The sequence below is a fragment of the Ictalurus furcatus genome, chromosome 6 (genome assembly GCF_023375685.1).
Source record: "Ictalurus furcatus strain D&B chromosome 6, Billie_1.0, whole genome shotgun sequence".
In the NCBI taxonomy this organism is placed as follows: Eukaryota; Metazoa; Chordata; class Actinopteri; order Siluriformes; family Ictaluridae; genus Ictalurus; species Ictalurus furcatus.
In genome coordinates, this window is record NC_071260.1 from 30,996,466 (window position 1) to 31,022,715 (window position 26,250).

At 43.5% G+C, this 26,250-nt stretch overlaps 1 protein-coding gene across 2 annotated transcripts in view; it reads left to right on the forward strand.

Moving 5' to 3' along the window:
- Positions 1–26,250, forward strand: part of il1rapl1a (interleukin 1 receptor accessory protein-like 1a) — a 124,203-nt gene that overhangs the window by 72,912 nt on the left and 25,041 nt on the right. For both annotated transcript variants that reach the window (XM_053627634.1, XM_053627635.1), the window contains exons 3-6: positions 4,405–4,690; positions 8,091–8,277; positions 8,374–8,527; positions 19,470–19,544. In XM_053627634.1, the coding sequence (XP_053483609.1) occupies positions 4,405–4,690; positions 8,091–8,277; positions 8,374–8,527; positions 19,470–19,544 (702 nt within the window). The remainder of the gene's footprint in view (positions 1–4,404; positions 4,691–8,090; positions 8,278–8,373; positions 8,528–19,469; positions 19,545–26,250) is intronic.

The following is a 26,250-nucleotide window of genomic DNA, read 5'->3' on the forward strand; positions in this document are numbered from 1 at the left end:
TACTTTAATAATTAATTGTAGCTAATAAGGCAAGCGAATAATAATAATAATAATAATAATAATAATAATAATAATAAGGCGAGCTTTAACACATGTAACTGGGATTAAACAGCAGCAGTGGTTCAGTTAGCAGTAAAATGTCGTTTTATTTCATTTCTAAGCTGAGCACTAACCAATATTCAAATGAATTTGCAGTAAGCCCCGCCTCCTGAAAAACTGACCAATGGTCCCTGTTCTTAACCAATCATAATCAAGAGCAAGAGATCCGGACTCGGAGTGAGGCAGAGAGAATGAGCCGTGAAGAAGCTCGGCAGCAATTTCAAATCATCAGACGTCAATATAAACAAAATCTCCAGTATCAGTGAAAAATTAATCTCCATCAAGATCCCCTGAGTAGCCTACATACACTCAACATGACACGCACACACACACACACATAACACAATGCGTAATTGCGACAGCGAAGCGTAATTAGTTTGAGTTTAATTACCAGAAGGGGTTAACTCTTTTATTACTGGATTCAGAATGCACCACGTCTCATGCCGCCTTATTTTCTCACGATAATTATGATTACCCTTCATATTGATTAATTTCACGCTGTGTGCATTGCGCGCTTAAAGGGGAGGTTTGTCAAAAATTATTAATTAGCGTTCTCTGAACTTCGGAGACGAGACGTTTTACTGTCTCCGAATGCAGTGAGTGTCACGTCTCGTGCAGATGATTGCGCGTAAACATTGTGTTTACTCTCGCCACCCGCAAAACAGGTCCTCATTTACTGAAACACAACAAGTGAAGGTCAACATCAGATCAGCAGCTATCAAGCAGCAGGTTGACGTGCTAGTATTTTCTATTAACAGCCTGACCTTTACTTCATTCAGTCTGCGTGGGAGTCCAGTAAAACTGCACTTTCCTTTCCAACGTCAGCACATCTCTCTTAAACCTTTTACATCTCAACCTTTCTATCAAAATCTGTGTTTTCTAGCATGAGCAGTGTCATTTTACTGAACTGGAGCAGGGCAATATCAAGTACACTACCACTACAACGATCTCTCTCTCTCTCTCTCTATATGCCCCTCTCACCCTTTTTCCTCCCTATGCCACCCTCTCTCTCTCTGCCTCTCTCTCTCTTTGCCTCTCTCTCTCTGCCTCTCTCTCTATGCCTCTCTCACACTTTTTCCTCCCTATGCCACCCTCTCTCTCTCTGCCTCTCTCTCTCTCTGCCTTTCTCTCTCTCTCTCTCTCTCTCTCTCTTTCGCTATGCCTCTCTCACAATTTTTCCTCCCTATGCCACCCTCTCTCTCTCTGCCTCTCTCTCTCTCTGCCTTTCTCTCTCTCTCTCTCTCTCTCTCTCTTTCGCTATGCCTCTCTCACAATTTTTCCTCCCTATACCACTCTCTCCCTCTCTCTCTCTCTCTCTCTCTCTCTCTCTCTCTCTATGCCCCTCTCACCCTTTTTCCTCCCTATGCCACCCTCTCTCTCTCTGCCTCTCTCTCTCTTTGCCTCTCTCTCTCTCTCTCTCTCTCTGCCTCTCTCTCTATGCCTCTCTCACACTTTTTCCTCCCTATGCCACCCTCTCTCTCTGCCTCTCTCGCTCTGCCTCTCTCTCTCTCTGCCTTTCTCTCTCTCTCTCTCTCTCTCTCTCTCTCTATCTCTCTCTTTCGCTATGCCTCTCTCACAATTTTTCCTCCCTATACCACTCTCTCTCTCTCTCTCTCTCTCTCTTGCTATGCCTCTCTCAGTTTTTCCTTCCTCCCTATACCACTCTCTCCCTCTCTCTCTCTCTCTCTCTCTCTCTCTCACATTTTTTCCCTCCCTGTGCTGCTCTCTCTCTCTCTCCCTCTCTCTCTCTCTCTTGCTATGCCTCTCTCAGTTTTTCCTCCCTATACCACTCTCTCTCTCTCTCTCTCACTCTCTCTCTCTCTCTCTCTCTATGCCTCTCTCACATTTTTTTCCCTCCCTGTGCTGCTCTCTCTCTCTCTCTCTCTCTCTCTCTTACTCACCCTGGCTCTCATTTCATGACAAATAATGCGTCATTTGTGTTGCCAAGCCTTATGTAAGGAATTATGAGCTGTATTTAGAGTTGAAGTGCGAGTAGTGAGGAGTTAATGCCAGAATTGCACACATCACATTTGAGGCCTTGGAATTCCTTCTGAGTTGAACTGCTGCTTAGAATCGAGTGTTTTTGCTGCAGAGCTTGCCCAAAAGAGAGGAATGCTTCTGTTATCTATTTTTTTTTCTTCTTCTGACTTTAAAGAGTATGAATTTTTTAGTAGAATTAAACAAACGCACTCCCGAGACATCATTTGCTGGTTTACTTTTGCTGCAGTGAACTGTTTGGGGAAAAGTGAGACACAGGGAAATTCTCTTATACAGTCTTCTTGTACGCAAAGGTAAAATCATCATAATGATTAAACTGTTTGATGTAAAATTCCAACTAACACATGTCTGGGTGTACGAAATAAAAATAAAAGAAAAGAAAAGAAATACATTTAAAAAATAAAAAGCAGTTTGCAAGTGTACCCACTAGGCTTAAACATGTAAAGAAATCTAAAGGAAAAGCTATCCCATAATAAGCTTCTTTATGTATTTGTTTAATTCTTGCTAATTTCCTGACCAGTGATTTGAGTGTATACAAATATCATATCAAGAGTAGAACAAGCACTGTGCATGACTATCAATCTCACTATATTTTACCATATTTGGTTATTATTATATTTATTATTTACAACCCCGATTCCGAAGAACACGACGGCTGTTTTGTCCAAAAACTATTTGAAATGTCGACTCGTCGGACCACAAAACAGGATTCCACTGTGCTACTCTCCATCTCAGATGAGACCAAGCCCAGAGAAGTGGGTGGAGCTTCTGGACAGTGTTGATGTACGGCTTCTGCTTTGCATAGTAAAGCCTTAACTTGCATCTGTGGATGCAGCGGCGAATGGTGTCGAGCGACAAAGGTTTACCAACGTATTCCCGAGCTCATGTCAGGATCTCCATTACAGACTCATGACGGTTTTTAAGACCGTGACGTCTGAGGGATCGGAGATCACGTGCATTCAGAAGCGGTTTTCGGTCTCGCCCTTTACTCACCGAGATTTGACCGGATTCCTTGAATCTTTTAATTATATTGTGCGCTGTAGAAGGTGAAACGCCCAAAATCCTACCGATTTGTCTTTGAGGAACGTTCTTCTCAGAGTGATGGATTATTCTCTGACGCATCTGTTGGCAGATCGGCGAGCCTCGACCCGTCCTCGCTCTTGAAGGTCCCGGCCTTTTTTAGAGGCTCCTTATATACTATGATTAGACGATTGCCTCACCTGTTTCACATCACCTTCTTATTTCAACTTCTCACATCGCTATTAGTCCTAAACTGCCCCTGTCCCAACTTTTCTGGATGCCGTTGCTTAGATAAAACATCAAACACCTCGTCTTTATATATACGTTTTTTGTTTAAACACAAGTCAAAGTACATTTACAAATCACTCCTCTTTGTTTTTATTAGCATTTCCCATACTGTCCCAACTTTTTCGGAATTGGGGTTGTATTATTCGAATCTCATTAACTTTTTTAAAAAAATTTTGTTCATTTGCATAATACTGTATCAGTATAACCTTTGTTGCTTTATTCCCTTTGTATGCTACAATATAACTGTTTGTCAAGGGTTCTTTGGATGAAAGCACTTTAGCTACATTTAGCTACAGTGGAACCCACTTTAACAGCAAAACACTATTTAGGGTTCTTTTTTGAAGGTTTCCCTCATGAGGGACGAGCTAAAAACCTTTAGGAGTTATATATTTAACACATAACACAATTTCCACAGATGACAGGTGTGACAGGTCTCACCTGAATAGCCTAAATCTTTCAGTTACTGAAGACAGTTGATGCCCAGTTCTCATCCATTATTCAGTGCATAATTTCACTTGGATACTGAGGATTTGAAGCTAAAAACATTAATGGAATCAAAAAGGCCTCTGAAGCTCATATCGAAGATCATTTTCAACACACTCGGTACTGTTTGGCTTTATAGTATGTACGTGTTAAAGAGTAATGGCTCATAATCGCACCCAGATGAGGATGGCTTTGGTTTCGAATCTGGTTCCTCTCGAGGTTTCTTCCTCATGCCATCTCAGATAGTTTCCACTGCCACTGTCACCTCTGGCTTGATCATTAGGGATCTAACTCTACATCCAGATGTGTGACTATGTCCACTGTTAAAAGCATTATATAAATAAAATGGAATTACATTTCAGCCATGAAATGTGATCTGCTTCATTTCATATATCTATATATATTTATATATATATATAAACTCCCTATTGTCCAAGGATATTTTGAAATCATGTGACTGACATCATACGATGAAACAATCTTTCTTTCTTTGTATTTCTGCGTGTCTGTGTGTAGTGGATGGCTGTACAGACTGGTCTGTGGACTATCTGAAGTACCGGGTGCTGCACGGAGAACCGGTGAGGATCAAGTGCGCTCTGTTTTACGGCTACATCCGGGCGAACTACTCGCAGGCGCAGAGCTCGGGTCTCAGTCTGATGTGGTACCGCAGCTCGGGGCTCGGCCACGGAGACTTCGAGGAGCCCATCTCGTTCAACGGCCTGCGCATGAGCAAAGAGGAGGACGCCATCTGGTTCAGACCTGCCGAACTGCAGGACGCTGGCCTCTACTCCTGCGTGCTGAGGTGGGACTGAATTACATACGCACACACATGTATGTGCTCACATGGCCTTTCAAGCATGTGCATAACATCTCATTTAACATGCGTATAAGAGCTTGGAGGCTGAGGGTGACTGATCGAAGGTGTACTGCTGAGAGGAATAAAAATAATATGTCTATTTGTGAGGCTTTGTGCGCATCTATATGTTTGTATGAGAGTATGTCTCATGTGTATGTGTGCACATGACCTTGCTGGAGTGTGTGTGTGTCTGTGTGTGTGTATATATATATATATATACACAGTATATAATACAGCCATGTACTGTGTGCATTATTGTACTTTTGAGGATGTCTTCATGTATATAGTATAGTAAAAAAGGTTTGCTTTATATAATGTATTGTAATTACACCGATCAGCCATAACATTAAAACCACTGGCAGGTGATGTGAATAACGTCCATCGACTCTACCTGTCGGGGGGGGGGGGGGGTGGGGGGGGGGGATTTCACTTCTCAAAGTTGATGTGTTGGAAGTGGGGGAAAATTGGGGGACTTTGACAAGCGGCAAATGGTGACGGCGAGACGACCGGATCAGAGCATCTCCAAATACGGCAGGTCTTAAAAAATAAAGTCAGGGAAAAAGGTTGGGTAAGCTTTATAAAGATACCCAATTTATACTTTTGCTTGAATTTAGACTATATATGAAGTGTGGATATGGCAGTAATTACTGAATCCTGATTGGGGGAGGGGGGTATGTGTGTGTGGGGGCGGGGTATGGGGGTGTTCCCGGTATGCAGTGGTTAGTACCTAACAAAAGTGGTGCAGATGGTTTTAATGTTATGGCTGATTGGTGTATAAGCTTTATATAGCTCTATAATTTGATCTATTGTTCTTAATCAAATAATGCTTTTTTTTTTTTTTTTTTTTTTTTTTACAAAATAAAATAATAATAATAATAATAATAATAAAAAAATCCTTATCCTATAAGGGGAAAAAGACGTATATTTTTTATAGACTCTTAGATTTGTGCTTAGTGTCTTGCAGCACTGCTGTATATTTGCTCGTGTGTGCGTGCGAACGTGTGTGTGTGTGTGTGTGTGTGTGTGTGCGGGGGGGGGCGGGGGGCGGGTTATTTAGTAAAGTAGTGACTGAGTGAGGTGAGACGGCAGAGGACAGAAGGAAACTCAGTCACCCATCAATCACACGCTGATGCTCTGGCTCGGCTCGGGAGCTCTGTGGCCCCTCGTTGGATCGGGTGTCCGTCTGCTTAAGCATAAATCTGATAATCTGCTCATCATGACCACATTAGCATCATGGAATGTCACTTTCAATCTTGTGTGCATGTGTGTGTGTGTGTGTGTGTGAGTGTCTATCTACCTATCTGTCTGTCTGTCTGTTTATGCAGGCACACATGTACAGTAGATAGTCTAACTTTCAGAAGAAATGACTTTTTTTTTTATTCGGAATGTGCTTTGAAACATCATGTCGTGTGCATTTTGATATTAATAACTGTAATGTACGTATAATGTACTTGCGCTGCAAAAAATATAGCTTCCACTGCAAAATAATAGCAATTACATACATTTACATTGCTAGAGCAGCCAGGAATATATAGCAGCGTTTCCGAGGACGTACGGGTCAAGGAGCAAATCGAGAAATTGTAGGAAGATGTGGTAAAACATTTCAGCTTCAATACCTTCGGTAGTTCCGGCTACAGTATTTACATCCGCTGGCTTGAGGAACATGCTATTTTTAAAAAAACGTTACATGTAAATAAATTATAATACTTAGCCAGTCCATGTGCAGTTTGCATGCTAATTCATGCATATAAGTTTCCATTACCCTAAATTTTAAAGTCTAAAGAAGTTCAATTTGGACAACATACTGTACTGTACACACCTACTGTACATATGACTATATTTGATCTCCATTATCCTTTAATAAGTCTATAATCTGTCTGCCCTCAATGGATTGTATACCAACCCTGTAATATCACTGGAATTAGCAATACAAACAGTATATAGAGTCACCGGTTAAAAGAAAGCAGCTCTCTCTCTTTGTTTCTGTGGGCGTGTTCATTTCAATCACTTGGGACTCTTGTACTCAGTATTATTTGGTATATTATTTTGATATCTTTTAGGCATAAAAGCACAAGGGACGGAAAATAATTTGGGTAACAGTTTGAATACGACAAAAGCTCCAGCGGTGACATGTTTTGAAAGCATCTAAGTAACGAGTAGTCTATAGTTAAAAATGAAGAGGATGGAGAAAGACAACGAAGACAGAGAGAGAGAGAGAGTTGGGGGGGGGGGGGGGTTTGGGGTAGAGGAGGTAGAGGAGGTAGGAGTATTGCCCAAGTCCCCCATTTTTGGAGCACGGAGTATATTATATAGATGTAATATTCCTACACTGTGCCGTGTGTGGTGATTGTATGAGCACTCACAAAGTTTGTGAACCCGTTCCAAGTTTCTATAATTCGGCATGAATATGATATAAGACGTCATTTGATTTTCCTAAAAGTCGACAAAGAGAGAGATCTCCCTCAGTAAAGAAATGACCAAGTATAATATTTTGGTCTCGTTCGTTGAATCGGGTTCTCTTTATCTACTCTTACGACTCGTGTAAAAAAAAAATGTATAGAAACTTCGAAAAGGGTTCACAAACTTTCAAGCACATGGTTGTGAGGTCATATCTTTATCAAACTTTTGTCAGGTGCTACACAAATCCTCAAACAGTGCAAAGGCAGTCCACTAGGCAGCAGGGCATTGAGCAAATCACATAATGTGTTGTTTTAGAGGTTTTTATTTATTTATTTATTTATTTATTTATTTTTCGGAACGAGCCATGAAGGTTTACTTTTATTTGCTGAGTTTAAGGTTAGGGTTAGATTCAAGCGTAGACATAATCGAGCATAAATGTCCTGCATTAATAATTATGTCAGTGGAAGGTCCTTACAAGGAAAGCAAGCCAAGAGAAAGAGAAAGGAAATGAGACAGGCTGTTGTATTAACATGTAGAATTTTATTCCCAGTAACCTGAACCATGTGTGCAACGAAAGCCGCACTGGTTACATAAAAGCCAATAAACTGAAAGCCACCACTAAGATCATTTGCCAAATTCTTAGCGGAGCTGACTAGCCTATGCTAGCGAGCGCAATTAGCATTTCCTTCTTTTAGCACTGGTGCAGATTTTCCACTCCTTCAGTGAGGTCAGGTTTAATCAGCTGAACTCAGCTATGAACGAAAGTCCTTCACAGGCTGGTTTTAAATGGTCAGTTATTTAATAGCTGAGTAGAGTTGAAATGACAAGTTTAAGCCAGGTATCGCACCGGTTTAAGCATTTTTTCATGTATTCGTGCAGTGGGAACGTTCAAATGTGGAGCAGTCTGTGGTTGAGTGCGAAGTGTGTTTCTCTGTGGCTGTAACAGGAACTCGACGTTCTGCATGAAGGTGTCCATGACTCTGCTGGTGGCTGATAATGACACGGCGGCCTGTTATAACTCCAAACTGCGCTACACGGAGAAGGCCGAGCTGGGCAAGAGCAAGGACATTTCCTGCCCTGATATCCAGGACTTCATCCAGCCTGGCCAGGAGCCACAGATAACGTGGTACAAGGTAGAGTGTTGAGTGTGTTTGCCTTCTGGCTGTCATTGTTCTCTTTATGCTTGATTGGCTTATTTCTCTCTCACTCTCTCTCTTTTGGGTGAGCAGGAGTGCAGTGAGTGGCAGTGGAGGCCAAGTATACTGCAGTCCGGAGACACTCTCTCTATCCAGGAGGTGACGGAGGATGACATTGGGAACTACACCTGTGAGCTGCCCTTCGCAGGCTTCCTCGTGCGCCGAACGACTCACCTGAGTGTGACAGGTAATACTCAAATGTGTGTGAATTCCTCTACACCAGCACACATTTACCGGAGGAGGCGTGTCTAAAGCCCATCACTTCCCACACACATGACATAACAGGATAGTTAGTACGCATGGAGGTGGCTACCACGAGAACGGGGAAGAACGGGATAGATCAGATTAATGTATGTATTTAATACGCTGTGCTTCTCCTCTCTCAAGGCTGTTTAATAAAGCGATTTCAGGGTGCTGTGTCTTCATAACGTTAACTGCGGTGATAAAGCACTTCATTATAGAGCTGTGACAGCGCAGCCGACCCACTTTACTGCACTGGCATGCACACACACTTAACTTCCATTATTTCGGTGACCTTCCAGCTGCATTTGCGCTCACACACGCACGTGCACACGTTTCTGCAGACACATGCGCATGCTTCGCTTTATCTCTGTCGTCCATTAAATCTAAATTCCTGCCGGGAAGAACCGCAGAATTAATTGGATATTAAATGGTTGGGTGCAATTAGCTAATCATGAAAGGCATTGGCCAGTGCAGTCCATTTGTAGTGCGTTCGCTGCATCAGAATGAATCACGCCAGCATTACTCAGCAAATGATCTATATAGAACAAACCACAGCCACTATTGATGAGCATTCTGGGAGTCCAGTGACCAGAGGCAGATGTTCCTGTTGAGTGTTCTGATAAATCACAGGCTTTCGCGTGGTCCATATTAGTCTTCTTCAAATCTGCATAATCTGTTCACTGCAATCGCATCCGTCAAGAAAATCGTACTTAGCAGTCTGGGCTTAGCCGAGCAGACAGTTATGGACTTAATCATCGCTGATGTTATTGCGCCGGAATACAGTAGGGCGGTTAAAGCGTTAAAGCGGAAAGGTTAAAGCGTCTTTCGATAAACTCTGACTGAAACGCTGATGACTGAAACGCGGATGACTGAAACGCTGCTCGATATGGTGCTTTACATATCGTTTACCTGACTTTTTAATCGATTTAAACGAAATCATGCGCCTGTTCTACTTAATTAAGGCACATATTTATAAGCTGAGAAAGATGGAAGTTTGGTCTTGGATGGTCACGCACAGTGGAATAAGATGTGAGTTACAACTATATGGGAAATAACTGTTTATTTCCGCTTTTATGTCTTCATTTACGCAGAGATTATTAGATATGAGTGTTAAATAATTTGGCAACTCAGCGGAGCGTTATACTAGTCTCATGTCAATACTGAATTCGGCGTCTGACTCCATTTCCCAGAGTGTACCTCCGACTACTAATACGGCTACCGTGGACTCTAACTGTGCGTTCAAGTCGTCCTGGGAAGTTCGTAATTAAGACGTCAGGTGCATTCGAGTCACGTTGTTCAGAGCGAGATGGCGGTCTACTTAATTAACTGCGAAATAAACCCAGTTTTTTTTTTCACTCTCCTTCTAGAAAATGAAGAAGAAAGAATGCGCATGAGCTGCGTGTTGCTTTTTGATGTTTTTAAGCAATTTATGAAGTAAACTTTATCGTTACATATCAGGTTATATCGGGGTGCATGGTGGCTTAGTGGTTAGCATGTTCGCTTCACACCTCCAGGGTTGGGGGTTCGATTCCCACCGTGGCCCTGTGTGTGCGGAGTTTGCGTGTTCTCCCCTTGCTGCGGGGGTTTCCTCTGGGTACTCCGGTTTCCTCCCCCAGTCCAAAGACATGCATGGTAGGCTGATTGGTGTGTCCAAAGTGTCCGTAGTGTATGAATGGGTGTGTGAGTGTGTATGTGAGTGTGCCCTGCGATGGATTGGCACCCTGTCCAGGGTGTACCCGCCTTGTGCCCGATGCTCCCTGGGATAGGCTCCAGGTTCCCCATGACCCTGAACAGGATAAAGCGGTATAGGAGATGGATGGATGGATGGATCAGGCTATATCGTAATTGTACGGCGCTATCGTATCATATTTTGTGCAGGCAGTCAGCTTGTTTTATTGTAAATAAATAAAAAAGCCTGACAAAGACGTACCACTGCTAAATACCCGTAAGAAGTGTGGTTTATATTTGACTTTTCATTATCGCTCTTTCTCTCTCCGTCTTCCTCTGTCACGTTTTCTTCTGAGACGAGTAAACATTCAAATTCAGCAAATTTATTGTCAACTACAGACGAGTTGCATCCATCGATTCCACCATGTTGTCTTACTGACACGCCCCCCCCCGACCCCCATCCCCACCCCCATCTGACATAACAAGCCTTTGTTTCATATTTGCTCATTCGTTTTTTTGACCCTCGTTTGTTTTCTTGTTTCCCAATCATAGTCCCGTCCTCTGAATTCCTGTTTTTTACATCGCCTGACCCTTTGCCTGATTCTAGATTCTGTCTTTGATATTGTCCTTTGGATTAGTTTGCGCATGCCCGTCTTCACTTTTAATAAAAACATTCACCGCAACCTTCACCTTCACAGTATATAAGACAATATAGCAATGTTAAAGCTCACGATCTTGACACACGGTGATCTAGCGTCAACGACCCCATATATGAATTAAGAATTACTATACATTTGCTTGTATTTTCTCATGTGTATGTCACTTTGGATAAAAGTCTCTGCTAAATGAATAAAATGTCAAATGTAAATGATATCTAGTGTGGGGGAAATATCATATATCCACTTCAAATTTACACACATCAACAAAGATATGTATAAAAAATGGATATTCACACTACAGTATATTCAAATATACCGTATATACAGATCAGCCATAACATTAAAACCACCTGCCTAATATTGTGTAGGTCCCCCTCCATTTGTGACGCCAAAACAGCTCGGACCCGTCGAGGCACGGACTCCACAAAACCTGTGAAGGTGTGCTGGGGTATCTGGCACCAAGACCTTAGCAGCAGGTCATTTAAGTCGTGTAAATTGAGAGGTGAGGTCTCCATGGATTGGACTTATTTGTCCAGAACATCACACAGACGCTCGATTGGATTGAGATCTGGGGAATTTGGAGGCTGAGTCAACACCTTGAAGTCTTTCTCATGTTCCTCAAACCGTTCCTGAACAATGTTTGCAGTGTGACAGGGAGCGTTATCCTGCTGAAAGAAACCACTGACGTTAGGGAATACCGTTGCCATGAAGAGGTGTACTCGGTCTACGACAATGTTTAGGTAGGTGGTACATTCACATGAATGCCAGGAATGAATGCAGGTTTCCCAGCAGAACATTTCCAGGAGCATCACACTGCCTTCGCCAGCTCGCCTTCTTCCCATAGTGCATCCTGGTGCCATCTCTTCCCCAGGTAAGCACACACACACACACACACACACACGCACACACACACGCACCCGGCCGTCCACATGATGTAAAAGAAAATGCGATTCATCAGACCAGGCCGCCTTCTTAAATTGCTCCATGGTCCAGTTCTGATGCGCACGTGCCCATTGTATCGCTTTCTGAGGTGGAAAGAATGGGGACTCTGACTAATCTGCGACTACACAGCCCGAAACGCAACAAGCTGTGATGCACTGTGTGTTCTGACTCCTTTCTATCAGAGCCAGCTTTGATAGAAACTTTTTCAGCAGTTTGTGCTTCAGTACATCTTCTGTGGGATCGGACCAGACGGGCTAGTCTTCACTCCCTACTCACATCAATGAGCCTTGTGCGCCCATGACCCTGTCACCGGTTTGCCAGTTGTCCTCCCTTGGACCACTTTTGGTAGTTGCTAGCCACTGCATACTGGGAACACCCCACCTGTCGTTTTGGAGATGCTCTGACCCCGTTGTCCAGCCATCACATTTTGGCCCTTGTAAAAGTCACTCAGATCCTTACACTTACACCCTTACACCTGGAGTTCCAGGTTTTTACTGCAGCTTCTTTCAGTAGTTGTTTGTTTCAGGGGGTTTCTCAATTCAGTGTCCTCTTCAGGAGGTGAAATGCTGCTCAGTTGGGTTAAGGACTGGTGATTAACTTGGCCAGTCTAAAACCTTCCACTTTTCTCCGCCCTGATGAAGTCCTGTGTTGAGGTGGAAGTGTGTTTTGGCTCGGTGTCTTGCTGCATGATGAAGTTCCTCCAGATTAATTCGGATGCATTTCTCTGTAAATTGTCAGACAGAATGAGAACAGACCATCATGAGTTCCATCATCAATAAAGATTAGTGAGAATGTTCCAGAAGCAGCCATGCAAGCCCAAGCCATGACACTACCTCCACCATGTTCCACAGACGAGCTTCTGTGTTTTGGATCACGAGCAGATCCTTTCGTTCTCCACACTCTGGCCTTTCCATCACTTTAGTAGAGTTCCAGAACATTCGCTGTATTTCTTTGTGAGTTCCGGTCTGTTTTTCAGATTCTGCATCTTCTGGTACAGCCTCTATATTTCTACTATAAATCTTCTTCGAAAGGTGGATTGTGTTACCTTCACCCCTGCCCTCTGGAGGTTTTCGGTGATGTCACTGACTGTTGTTTTCGGGTTTTTCTTCACAGCTCTCACAATATTCCTGTCATCATCTGTTGTTGTTTTCCTCGGCCGACCCGTTCGGTGTCTGTCGTTCAGTACACCGGCGGTTTCTTTCTTTTTCAGGACATTCCGCAATGCCTCTGATCAACTTTCCCTCTTGTCTCAGCTTCAAAACGGCTTGCTTCACTCCCTGAAGGCTGAAGGCTAAAACCAAGACTAGATGTTCAGAGCTATTTATTATTTAAACGATCAATCTGACAGGACACACCCGCCAGTCATGCGTTCCAATATTTTTGCTCGCCTACTAATTGGGTTGTCTGGCACCAAAAAGTGCCATGTTCTATGTTGTTTAACACGTCGACATACATATAAATACCAGGAAATGAAAGCTGAAATTCTACACTCTCTTCTCATATTCATCTTTTGATCTCAAACCCAAACGTCTTCAGTTTACAGCGAAAACAAATTAATTGGCCTTGCTGGTTCTAATAGTTTTGGAGGGGGGATGATATATCAGATACAGGTCCTGAGAGTTTACTGGTTAAAATCGGCTTTCGACTAGGATCCTTAAAGAATTAACGATGGAATGTACCGTACACTCGTAACGTGATCGCTGTAAATTTATGATTTGTACAAATTTAACTAATGAACTAAAGTCGTCTGCCGCTCTGCGAGCCATTTACCATACTGATGAATTCTGAACACACTGATGAACACACAAGGGAATTAAGCTCTCCACAACCAGAAACTGTGTAAGTTCATGCTCCGATGGTTTCGCTGCTTGTAATCAAACAGATGGTCTGTGATTAACAGCAATAATCAACAGGTCCGGTGGTCATGTGATCAGTAATAGTAGACCAGACGTACACACTGTCTGTGCTATGATGGTGTCGTTTGTGCAGCGGAGCAGATTCTGGGGTAAGATCTGGATCACTGCGACGTTATAAAGAGACGAATAAAGCCGGCATATGGCCGAGATTAGACCGATATAGTCCGATTTTAAGTTCCAAAAAATTTAACTGGTCCAAATGTTCACAGTTGAGTTGTGTACGTACGGTAGATCTGTCTGAGTGCTGGATTGTGGCTGACTTCCAGACATTGGCCATTTTCAACAGCAGTATGCTTGCGGTAATTGCTCTGGTGTCTGCTCCTCGTGCTACATCAGTTCTCTTGGATTTTTTTTTTCTTCTTGTAAAGTCTGATGGCCTTCAGCCTGAGAAAGGTAACAGCTCAGAGACACAAAATGGCTTTCTTGTTTTTGAGTATGTGCTGACAATCTATTACTGCAAACATGATTTTAGACCTTCTGGCTTTGTGTGTGTGTCTGTGTGTGTGTGTGTGTGTGTGTGTGTGTGTGTGTGTGTGTGTGTGTGTGTGCATTGCAAAGTATACTCAAAGCAATTCAAATTCAACATGCACAGTCTTAATCTGAATGACAAGAAGATATCTCAGTCAGGGCAAGGTATATTAGCTTTAATACTCTATTTGCACACACGCACACACACACACACACACACACACACTGATGGAGACTGTTCTGCAAGAAAGTCAATCAGGGAGAAAACTGGATTAAAATGTCACAATGAAGACAAAGATATCACAACTGCTCGTGTGTGTGTGTGTGTGTGTGTGTGTGTGTGTTTAGAGGGCACTGATATTATTAGGGGAGATAAATGTGAACAGAGATGACTGAGTATGATTGACTATCATTTCCTATCAAATTATAGACACACACTGTCTCCTCACACACTCCTTATCTCACACAAACAACAAATGATCCATAATCCTCTGCGGAGATTACAACAAATCATCTTCCATTACATCTGACACATCTGTGAATTACTGGTTTTTAATGTTGCATATGGTTCTGTAAAGACTACGTTTCGGAGAATACAGCCGAGGTCATAAGTTCACGTACGCCTTGCAGAATCGGCAATAATGTTTATATTTTAAAAATATGAATCACTGAGGGGTCCCATGTTGTTGTTTATTTAGTTCTGTCCCGAATATACTATTTCACATAGCAGATGTGTACATATAGTCCACAAGATACAATAATAACGGTGGGGGGGTAAACTTTTGACTTTTGAGCAGGATCATCGGTGTAAATTGATAGTGTTTTGTCTTCTGGGAAACATGGAGATATCTCACGTAGTGTCCGAAGGGCGGTACTAAATGAAAATAACAAGATCTTTAAACAAAACACGAACAATTCTCATCCTGTTCAAAAGTTTACACCCCCCTGGCTCTTAAATGTATCGTGTTGCCTTCTCGAGCATCAGTGAACGTTCGCACCTTTTGTAATGGTCGTGTACGAGTCCCTCAGTCGTCCTCGGTGGGAAAAGATGGATCTCGACATCATACAGCCACACTGTTGGAAAGGGCTCAAATATGCAGAAGATGCTGGAAAAGTAAAGAATGTGCAGGACCTGGAGGATTTTTCTGAAGAACAGCGGGCAGTTTAACTGCTCAGGACAAACAAGGGACTCGTGAAGAACTCTCACAAAACATGAACACATCATGTCGTGGATCATCCAGGTAACGACACACGGGATTAATAATCGGGGGTGTGCAAACTTTTGAACGGGGTCATTTGTGTGAATTCAGTTATTATCTTGTCTTGTGGACGATATGTAAACATCTCTTATGTGAAATAGTTTATTCGGGACAGAACTAAATAAACACCAACACGGGATTTTTTATCATCCGTCTTACGTTAGCATTAGCATTTTGCAGATTCTGCAAGGGGTATGTAAACTTATGCATGTAAACTCGACTGTAGATAAGATTACTTTTCATGAAATAAAAACCCAGCACAATAGAAACAGATACATTAGCTGGACTCGGAGAACTGAACTGAAGAAGAGCACAAGAACATTGATTCTCTACTGATTAAGGGAACTGTAGTCCTACTTATCAACACTAACGCTGCTGTGGTCTCTGCCACACTAAGCGTGTTAGGAGTCTAATTGCTTGTCTCGAAGCTTTACATGGGCAGAGCTTCATGGAAACACGGACGCTGATGTACTTACACATTTTTTCTGTGTGAAAGCTATTTCAGATTACAGTTTCCATGGCCACCTGTGTGGTGACCATGCCAACAGCAGATTGGGACTGGATGCTGTGCATGTGTATGGATGTGTGTGCGCGCAAGAGGGGCCTGTGGAGGTGTGCCAAGGGCGATGCCAATCCTTTCTCTGATCTGCACACCTTAGCACAACGGTGCCCACGCTGCTGAATTACTATAGAAACAGGAAGACACTTTCACTCCAGTTCGAGGTGCAGAAACGGCTTCGGAGAAGCAGCTCCGGAGTTCAAACCTGGAGCTCGAGCAAGACTGGAAAGAAATACTCCTGCTTTAGAGATCACTACAGATAATTATTCCTCTCTGGAGGTAGCGGAACCATCCATAGTGCATGTGTGCTGATGCTTCAGCGCACTTTTCTTTTCCTGATGTTGTTTTGAGCTCGTGCAGGCTTCCCATGGTGCACTGGGGTTGTGATCACACATACTTTACACATACTCACAACACCATGCATCTGTTAGGTCTAATCAGGGCAAAGTGTGTGTGTGTGTGTGTGTGTGTGTGTGTGTGTGTGTGTGTGTGTGTGTGTGCGTACCTGTGTGTGTGTGTGTGTGAGTCTGTGTCCTTAATCATGGTGGAGTGTTATGTAATCATAATTAATTAAGGCTTAATTACAGAAGCTGCTAAATTCTTGCTAAGTGTCTAGGCCCTTAGCACACACACACACACACACACACACACACACACACACAGTGATGCTTGCAACATCAATTAATTTTTAATGTATCTCACTCGTGTGTGTCTCCTTCATCTTCTGACGTTTTAGCTTGTATTTCCTACAGTCTGTGTGTGTTTGTCAAGCGCACATGCCCATGAGTAACTCTCCATAGAAAGATCTTGCTGTGACAGTAAAACAGCTCCACGGGATCAGGATGGTTCTCTAAAGTGGAACATATGCACTTCTGTGGGCCACAGCGTACTCCCCAAATAGCTCCTCGTGTCTTTTGAAGCATCAAACGTTGCCCTATTTTCTATAGCAAGGAACACACTTAAAAAGGAAGGGCAAAGCTTGTAGCGTTCTGCTCGGCATCTCGGCGGCGGGCGCGCACCTCGGTTACGCGTACGGCCATTTCGGACTCCACCGTGGTTCCGAGCGTGTGACAGGGGTGTGTAAGGGGCGTATGTATTCGTGTGGACTCGGACGGGCGTGTACTGATCCGCTGATGGAAAAGCATCGTAGCGGCTCCGAGGGTTTGTTTGCGACGCCGAGTTCAGATCTATTATTGACACACACGTTTGAGGGAAACTCATGTAATACACAGCGGAGATGGCGACTAGGAGACAGTTTATTTCGCCCGGGGTGTGTGTGTGTGTGTGTGTGTGTGTGTATGGGGAAAAAGAGCTGTGAATCTCAGAAGGAGTCTGTACTCTAACACTTCTCCTACTCTCAGTCTGTCAGTCACAAACCGTATGAACAGTCTGAGAGTGGGTATGTATGTGTGTGCATGCTAGAAAGACAGCTCTCTCTCTCTCTCTCTCTCACACACACACACACACACACACACTGGAAAGTAGAGGTTAAATAGAGGACCACTTTTCTCCCCCCTCCTCCACCTCCTCCTTTTTTCTCGGTAGATTCCATCCTGCCGCGTCTAACCGCTCCCCCACAGTGCTGGCTCGCACTCCTCTATCTTCCTCTCTTCCCCTTCTGCACGCCATCCCCCCATCACACCCCCTCCCATCCCTTGTCCCTGAGCCAGCCCACACCACCGCTTTTCCAGCTCTCTCACCAGGAACGAAGGAGCGGACACATGAAAACCGTCTCGCTGTCCCTCCTCCCTTAGGGGATGGGGTTCTGCATTCATTATTAATGCATCACTGTTGACGAGAGCGTTTAGCATATGTGCTACAGTGCTTTTTACAGAGTCCTTATTAAGGAAATATGGATGCGTTTTTGTTTTTTTTTTTTCCCCCCGCCGTGCTAATGTATCATCCTTCAGTCAGATGTAGACGGCGTTTCATTTCGGAGATGCTCCGTGCTTCTCTCTGCCTTTCTTTGGCTTGTCACAGTAAAATATTCAGTTTAAAGTGTAATAGCAGGAGCAGGAATAAAGGCTCTAATTACATAGCGTCGTTTAGATCGGAGTGCTTTAGAATACTCATTTTACTTGATCCCAATTTAAACGTAATATTTTCCATTTGACTGCACTACTTTACCCGATTTGTGCCCAATTACGGTTACATCCCACGGGTGAGCCGCTGCGCATAATAACAATTCCGTATTTTCCAGCCATCCTCAGAAAGAGGCTGAGATCGAGCTTTTTAATTTAGAGCATCCTGAGAGAATTGGCACACGCTTGACCTTTAAAACTTGAATATTGTTGCTTATGTGTTGGTATTTTAACTAACTTTGTCTCAGGTTGAAGGAGTGATTGAAGCAGGAGGATTGATTGACTGTATATATATATATATATATATATATATATATATATATATATATATATATCATCGCTGACAGACTTCTCGCGATAGTATTGTAAATAAAAGCACACGTATGACTTAAAAAACTTGAGCAAAAACATGGTGTGTGTGTGTGTGTGTGTGTTTGAGCGCATTCCTCCGGCTCAAGAAAACGCTGCCTGGAAAGTATGTGCTGTGGGTCAGGGCTGTGATGAGAATATATTCCACCAGAGTAATTCATTAATTTGCTTCTTGCCAGCCGCCACTGGCCCGGACTAATCTGGCGGGAAGGGCCAGTGCGCTTTCTGCCGGCGAAGGAAAATTGGATTTTGGATGAGCGATCACACGGCTTAAAGCTCCACCAGTGCCCACGTCTGTTAACCACACACCACATCTCACACACACACACACACACACACACACACACTCAGCTCAAAGTCAGTCTGCAGTTACGAACACGACCCATACACCAGTGCCTATAATTCACCTGCTCTAATTTCCTCTCTCGTCTCCATCGCGTCGATCCGTTCGCACACGTAAGCCCACACACACGCAAACCTCCACCCTCACGCATCCCATAACCTCCCCAGATTACGGCATGAACACGTGCAAGTGCACAAGGAGTAGAGCAGTATGTTGTATTTGTATGTGCTCGAATGACTGTAACTGAACAAATAAGACTGGAGCAGTCTCGAGAGAGCAGGACACACAGAGAGGGAGAGAGAGGGAGAGAGAGAGAGGGAGAGAGAGAGAGAGAGAGAGAGAGAGAGAGAGAGCGCTGAGCTGGGCTGGAGGGAATGACCTGTAATTTGCAGACTGCCTACGCAGCGAGAGAAATTCTAAAGCGATGATAGCGAGTGAGTGTGTGACAGCGTGTGTTAGAAATGGACCGAGAGAAGCAAAGCAGAAATATCTGTGGCATATTTGCGTGTGATTTAGATGCACTTTACTGAACCTGGTTATATAAAGGAGACAGTACAATGTGATACTGATGGTCATTCTAACAGTGTGTGTGTGTGTGTGTGTGTGTGTGTGTGTTTTACAGCTCCTCTGACTGAAGATCCTCCGAAGATCCTATTCCCTTCTGAAAGCAAACTCCTCACCATAGACATGCAAATAGGTAAGAGTGACCTGTGTTCTATCTATCTATATCTATACCTATCTGTCTATCTATCTATCTGTCTATCTATCTATCTGTCTATCTACCGTCACAGGGGAGAGTTCAGAGAGGCGGATGCACGTGCAGAACTTCTTAACACAAGCATAACAAATATAAGAACACCAGAAACTCAGCCATAACCTGACGTGAGTTAATGCTCCAGTAACTAAGGAGGAAACACAGGGAACTTAAATAGAGCACTAACCAATCAGGGAACAATAAGAAACACATGAGTAAGAGTAACCCCGCCCACATTACATCGCTAATTCAGTTAACTTTCCCTGATGTGCATTTTGCCGTTAGTGCGGTCGCTTTAATTTGGTGGTCCGTTTAAGATTTTCATGTTTATGATGACATCAAAGGTCACATGATAATGCCAACATGGCGGTTGCAGTATGTCGGGGGATTGTATTGATACTACGCAGCTAGAGCCCTCCCCTTAAGGCGCGGCTTAAAGTTAGGGCTCTGGGGGGGAGCGATGTCCTCAGCCAAGAAAGGGGGAGGAGAGTCATCCTCAGTCAAGCAAGGGGGAGGAGCGTCATCCTCAGTCGAGCAAGGGGGAGGAGCGACGACTTCAGCCGAGACGGGAGGCAGAGCGATGTCCCCAGCTGTGCAAGGGAGCAGTGCTGTGCCACCAACAGTGGTGGGTGGGAGGGTAAATTCACCAGCTAGGGAGGATGGGGGGGGGCGATGGCTGTAACGGGACCATGAAGTGGAGTGATGTCCTCAGTGTAACTCAGAGGCGGAGTGAACAAGACAGGGAAGCGATGCGACGACCTCAGAAAGAGACAGAGGCGGAGCGACGTCCTCAGCGGAACATGGAAGACGGAACGATGATCTCGCTGGAACACAGAAGCCGAGTAGTGTCCTCAGTCAGGGGGAGGTGGGGTGCTGGGAGGTAGGGGGGGCGATCTCAATGGAGCAGGGCGGGAGGGCAGCGGAGAGCCTCCAGCTCTGAGCTCAAACCCTCTCCTAATCCAGTCTATCCCACTGCCCCAAATGTCCCTCCTGTTGGTGAACGGGCTCCAAGGGTATCCCTGCTTCACCTCGAGAGCCAAAACCCACTTCCATAACAGCACTGGAGCTCTGCTGCATCCACGTGTGGCTGGAGCATCCTGTCACAGAGGAGAGTTCGGAGAGGCGGATGCAGGTGTAGAACTTCTTTATTGAAGACAACACAGGGAACAGGCTCAAGGAAACAGACTTAAGGGACAAACACGAGGAGTAGACACACTAGGAACCAGGATTATCAGAAGTAAAGAAACTAGAAAGTAAACACTACGAAAAATGCTAAGTAATCAAAAACATAGTGCAAATAACACCAGCATAACAAACATAAGAAATAGAGCACTAATCAGGGAAATAAGAAACACACGAGTAAGGTTACACAGAAAATGGAGGGAGACAACAGAGGAAGAAGTTCTACACGGGGAACAGGGGTACCCTCTAGTGGTCCAAGGTGAAATTGCCCCTGGGGGCCATGACAACTGTATCTATCTGGGAGAGAGAGAGAGAGAGAGAGAGAGAGAGAGAGTATGAAGAGATAACCAAAGGTTAGACAGCTATATTAATAACATAGAGTGGTGTGAGATTTCTGTTTGCCTTCACAGCAGCATTGTGTGTCCGTGTGTAGGAGTGGGAATCTCTAGTGACCTCACAATCTGATGCGATTTTGATTCAGAGTGCCACAGTGTCAATATAAATAGATTTCTTTATGCATCTTCACGTATCTTGATTTCAGATTTCTGTAGCCTACATTATGATTTTCTTCTAGCATGCCCACTTGCTGCAATTTATTATTAACAGAATATTATTAATAGCATACACAAGGCTTGTGCGATATTGATTTTTCCATGGTCACAATTTACAGTACCGTTTCAAAAATATCGTGAAAAATGATTTAATTGTCCAGGATAAAAGACAGGGAAAGAAGTATTTCCACCATTTCAGGTTAGAGGAGGTGTATTAATATTACTAGATGCGCAGTCGGGAACTGCTTTTGCTGTAGTCCTTTTACAAATGAGTTGCCCACATGACAGAGCTTTTCTCAGTTAATCAAAGTGTTTGCACGAGTAGAACGGGTTGTCCATTAATCGCAGGGTTGGAAGTTCGATGTTATTACTTTTGAATGGATTCAAAACATTCTTCATTTACCTTGACAATGGAAAGCCAACGGCGCCTGCCCGATTCAGTCTATAGCGTGTGGGTGGGGCTTCCAGGCGGTGTCAGTTCATATCAGAGAGTTCAAAACACATGCAAATTGTTCCAGTTTCATGTAATGTTTATACCACAATTCGACCGATTGATCGGTTTTGCCGGTTAACCGGCTCCGATAAGCGTTCGATGGAACTGTTGCTTATCAGCAAAAATCCGCACCGATAGTTTTTCCCGGTTGCGTCAGTTGCAGGAGCGACTGAGAGGGGTCCGCTGTTTACTATTATTATTATTATTATTATTATTATACAGTACGAGAGCGGCCCCTAGAGGCGAAATATAAACTATCACTCATAAATTTTTGTGGTGTTATTCGAAGTGTTTTTTATTCATTTTGGACGTCTCTATTTTTCCTTGCTATTTGAAGCGTTACTTTTTGGTTCAGTGTGGATGTATATCTTTTATTTGCTTTAATATTTATTAATAGTTCGTATATTAATATTTATATATTTATTTTATTTTCACAGTACAGTCAGTACTGTTTATTTCTGTAATAAAGTTCAAAATAACTATCTGACTTTGAGTGATAAGTTTTCAATCGGTATCAGTTTTATAAACTCTCGGTTGATTAATGGGTTATCGGCAATACCGGTCGACGTCTAGTATATACGTATATTGCCATTTTATTAGGGAGAAAAATACTGCACTTGTGGCGTGTCTTTGAATAATAACTCACAGGTTTTGGCTAAATGACCGTTGATATAGGAAAAGGTCTCTGAATAACTGTGCGTCATTTATGGCAGACATTATTTATTTATTTTTATTGGTGTATCTAGTTCTGAACGGGATATTACCTGTGAATTTTATTTCATAGGGCATACAGTGAGCTACATGCTGTATATTCTACACCACCGTTATGTTAACGTTCACTCTGATAATGTTTTCTCTGCCTGCCGCAGTATAAAATTGCGAACGAACGTATGTTCAAATCCATTCGAATACTACGTCTTTCCCGTATTTAATATTCGGCTTTTTTATTATTATTTTTTCATCAGACGTGAGAAAGAAGTCATTTATTTCACGCGTACACCGACGTAAGCGTTTTTTACGACGACGCGAAATCTTTTTAACGGAGAATCATGATGTAAGATTGGATCATCTTTTCGCACCCCGCTCTTTGTCTCTGCGTTTGCGGGCGCGAGGAGTTTCTATCGTGAGCCGACATCATCACATAGCGCTGCATTGTTGTAGCTCTGAAAGGAAGCCACACTTATAAATGCAAATCCTTTACTCCGAGTCTCCCAACAATATTGGCCTCATACAGTGCTGAAATCTTTAGCAGGCTGATTCAGGATAGAGCCGCAGCATTGTGTGTGTGTGTGTGTGTGTGTGTGTGTGTGTGTGTCTGTTTCCATATGCATGTGTGTGCATGTGTGTTGGATGGAGGCGCGTCTGTTTGTTTGGCCAGGAGTCAGTGTGTGTGTGTGTGTGTGTGTGTGTGTGTGTTGCCTGCGAGAGCAGATTGGAGCATATTGCGCAAACTCTGGCCATGTTCTGTCTTCAAAGCGAGGGGAGAAAACAGGACAGCACGGAGACTCCGGAGCCATACACACGTGATGCCTCTGGCACTGCCAGCCTTTGGTCTGGATCTGAGCTGTGTGTGTGTGTGTGTGTGTGTGTGTGTGTGTGTGTGTGTGGTTCTGTCTGTCCCACCATATGTCTGTCCACTTTCTGGCTTGGATTTCTCTGTCACATAGTCTCTCTCTCTCTCTCATGCTCTCAAACACACACACACACACACACACACACACACACAAAAACTCTCTCTACCTCAGATAAGAATAGGTGTAAGCTCCCGGTGACATCTAATTACACAGAGCAATGGATTACAGAGAGAGAAAGAGCTACGAAGAGACATTGGAGGGAGAAGAAGCACGACAGAATTAGCAAATAATTGGTGTGGCTCTGCCCTGACTCATACACCAGGACATTCAGAGTCGTATGAAAGAAGAGTGCTTCTTGTCAGCTGTATAATGCTGGCATGAGTGCTCTCTCTCTCTCTCTCTCTCTCTCTCTCTCTCTCTCTCTCTCTCTCTCTCTCTCTCTGCCACAGAACTCTCTGGTTAAAACCTGAACATTTATTGCTGTGTGGGTAATAGACTAGCGTTATATAATAAACTTTGCACGCTGTGCCTTGGTGTTAAGGAATGAAAAATGAACGTTGGAGATAAGTCATTTTTTGGAGTTGAATGATGGAGAGAATGAGCTTTGGCTGAACCCATCATAGCATTATTAGTGGCCGCCAGGGAGAGCTTGCTGTTGCACATGCGTGCACACACACACACACACACACACACACACACACAACCGGTTTGTCAAACCTGCATTCAGATTGTCACCGAGGACAAATATGTTATACACATATTGTTACATTATTCGGATTGAACGGACGGCGTGTTCTAAACGAATACGGATTCCTTTCTTTCGTTCTTTATTTCCCAAAAGCTTGCCAGAAAGGGTGTCTGTTTAAGGTTTTCACTTCCGTACGATGTGGGCGTAGGACTGAAGGTATGAGGAGTATGATGGGTGCGAGTTTCACGCTCACAGGACAAACACTGTGTTCATTAAAACAAACATGAAGCGGTTATATCTGGTCAGGGTCAGCGGTATTTTATTTTTTTTTTTTTTAAATAAATAGACCCAACTAAATTCATTAGAAACTATCACAGGCAGGTGTAAAGAAAAATAATGACTCTATGCGGGCTTAAACGCTCCACCTAAGCTGACACCGGTGTCATTTCTACCTTTGTTTTTGTGTGTCGTCCCTCCACCCCCTCCTAGTGTTTCCAGGGCCATCGGGTCAATACAAAATGACTTTCTGGTGTACTCAAACCCTCTTCAGATTTAAATCCGAATACAGATACAGATATTAATATTTGCAGCACTAAACACAAACATACCGTATAACGCCAGTATGTTACACCCCTACCCTTATTGTACTGCATAAGAAAGTTTGTTGATATGAATATTACATATTCATATCCTGGTAAGAAATGCTGATTGATAAGCCTGGTAAATACTGAGATACTCACTTTAACAAGAATTTCCTACTAAAATGCTCCAGTTCTGCGAATACCTAGTGATCATAAATAGTGAACAGACACGGTGGTGTCGTCTCTAGCACGTTTGAATCGCACCTCCAGGGTCGGGGGATCGATTCCCACCTCAACCCTGTGTGTGCGGAGTTTGCACGTTCTCCCCGTGCTGCGGGGGTTTCCTCCGTGTACTCCAGTTTCCTCCCCCAGTCCAAAGACATGCATTGTAGACTGATTGACATCTTTAAATTGTCCATAACGCGCGTGTGTGTGTGTGTGTGTGTGTGTGTGTGTGTGTGTGAGATGCTCTGGGTTGGCACGCCGTCCAGGGTATATACCTCACCTGGGATCGGCTCCAGGTTCCTGTGTATAAGAATAAGGATGTACAGATGGATGGATGGATAGAAATAGTGAACGATATTGGCCAGAACATTATGGAAAGCTCCACATACTGTACTAGATAATGCAGGAGTGTGTCTCAGCTGTGATTGACAGGACGATGGACTGCCGTCGCGTTCCAGTAAAAACTGTGAGCAAGAAACCTTATCACAAACGTTCAACAAAATGATCAGAAACTGCACATCCCTATACGTATGCTTGTAACAAAGGATAAATATAACGCTAGTAATAAACGCACACAGCAGGTTTAATGCTCGGATATGCGTACGTTCATTCATATTCACTGCGCTGCTGGTTTATTAGGTGCACCCAGCTGTTATCAGGTACCGTACACAGTACGTACACTTTATAGGTACACAATTATTCGACATTAGATATTTTCCCCTTACCCCATCCACGAGACCAAAATAACCCACAAAGAAATGCTGTTTGGTTTCCTTCTTTATCCTCCAGCCTGAGTTTCTCCGCTTTTCGAGCCATTTTGACAAAAAGTGCCAAAAAGAAACAGCTCACTAAGGAGCGGAGATATCAATATTATCGATATTAACCTTCCCTTTACATCTGGTAATCCTCTACAAAGCGGAAAAGCTAACTAGGTTAGCGATTAGTGGTGATGGATGACACTGTAAAGCTATACGCTACTCACTTAGACTGAGAATTTAATTAGGCAAGAGTCAAAAATATTTCTCCAGTAGGCATCATCATGTTTAAAAACAAACAATGAAAGCATGACATTGCTATGATGGGTCTCGGGTTACGGCGGTTGCGTCGCGTTCAGTAACACTAAGGATATACATTTACAAAGGATTTACAGTGCTTTTGTAAATACAGCCCATTCCGTCAGTGTTCCCTGTAAAGTCACGCCTCCTAAAACATGTGTACGTCTCTATTAAAGTGAGACCTCCTGAAGGCTGGTGCAATACTCTGGTGCAGCTTTCTAAATTCATGTTGATTGACAGGCAAGTAGAGACATCAGCTTGTCCTAATTGACTGGATGTTCCTGGTCTATATTATTTGCT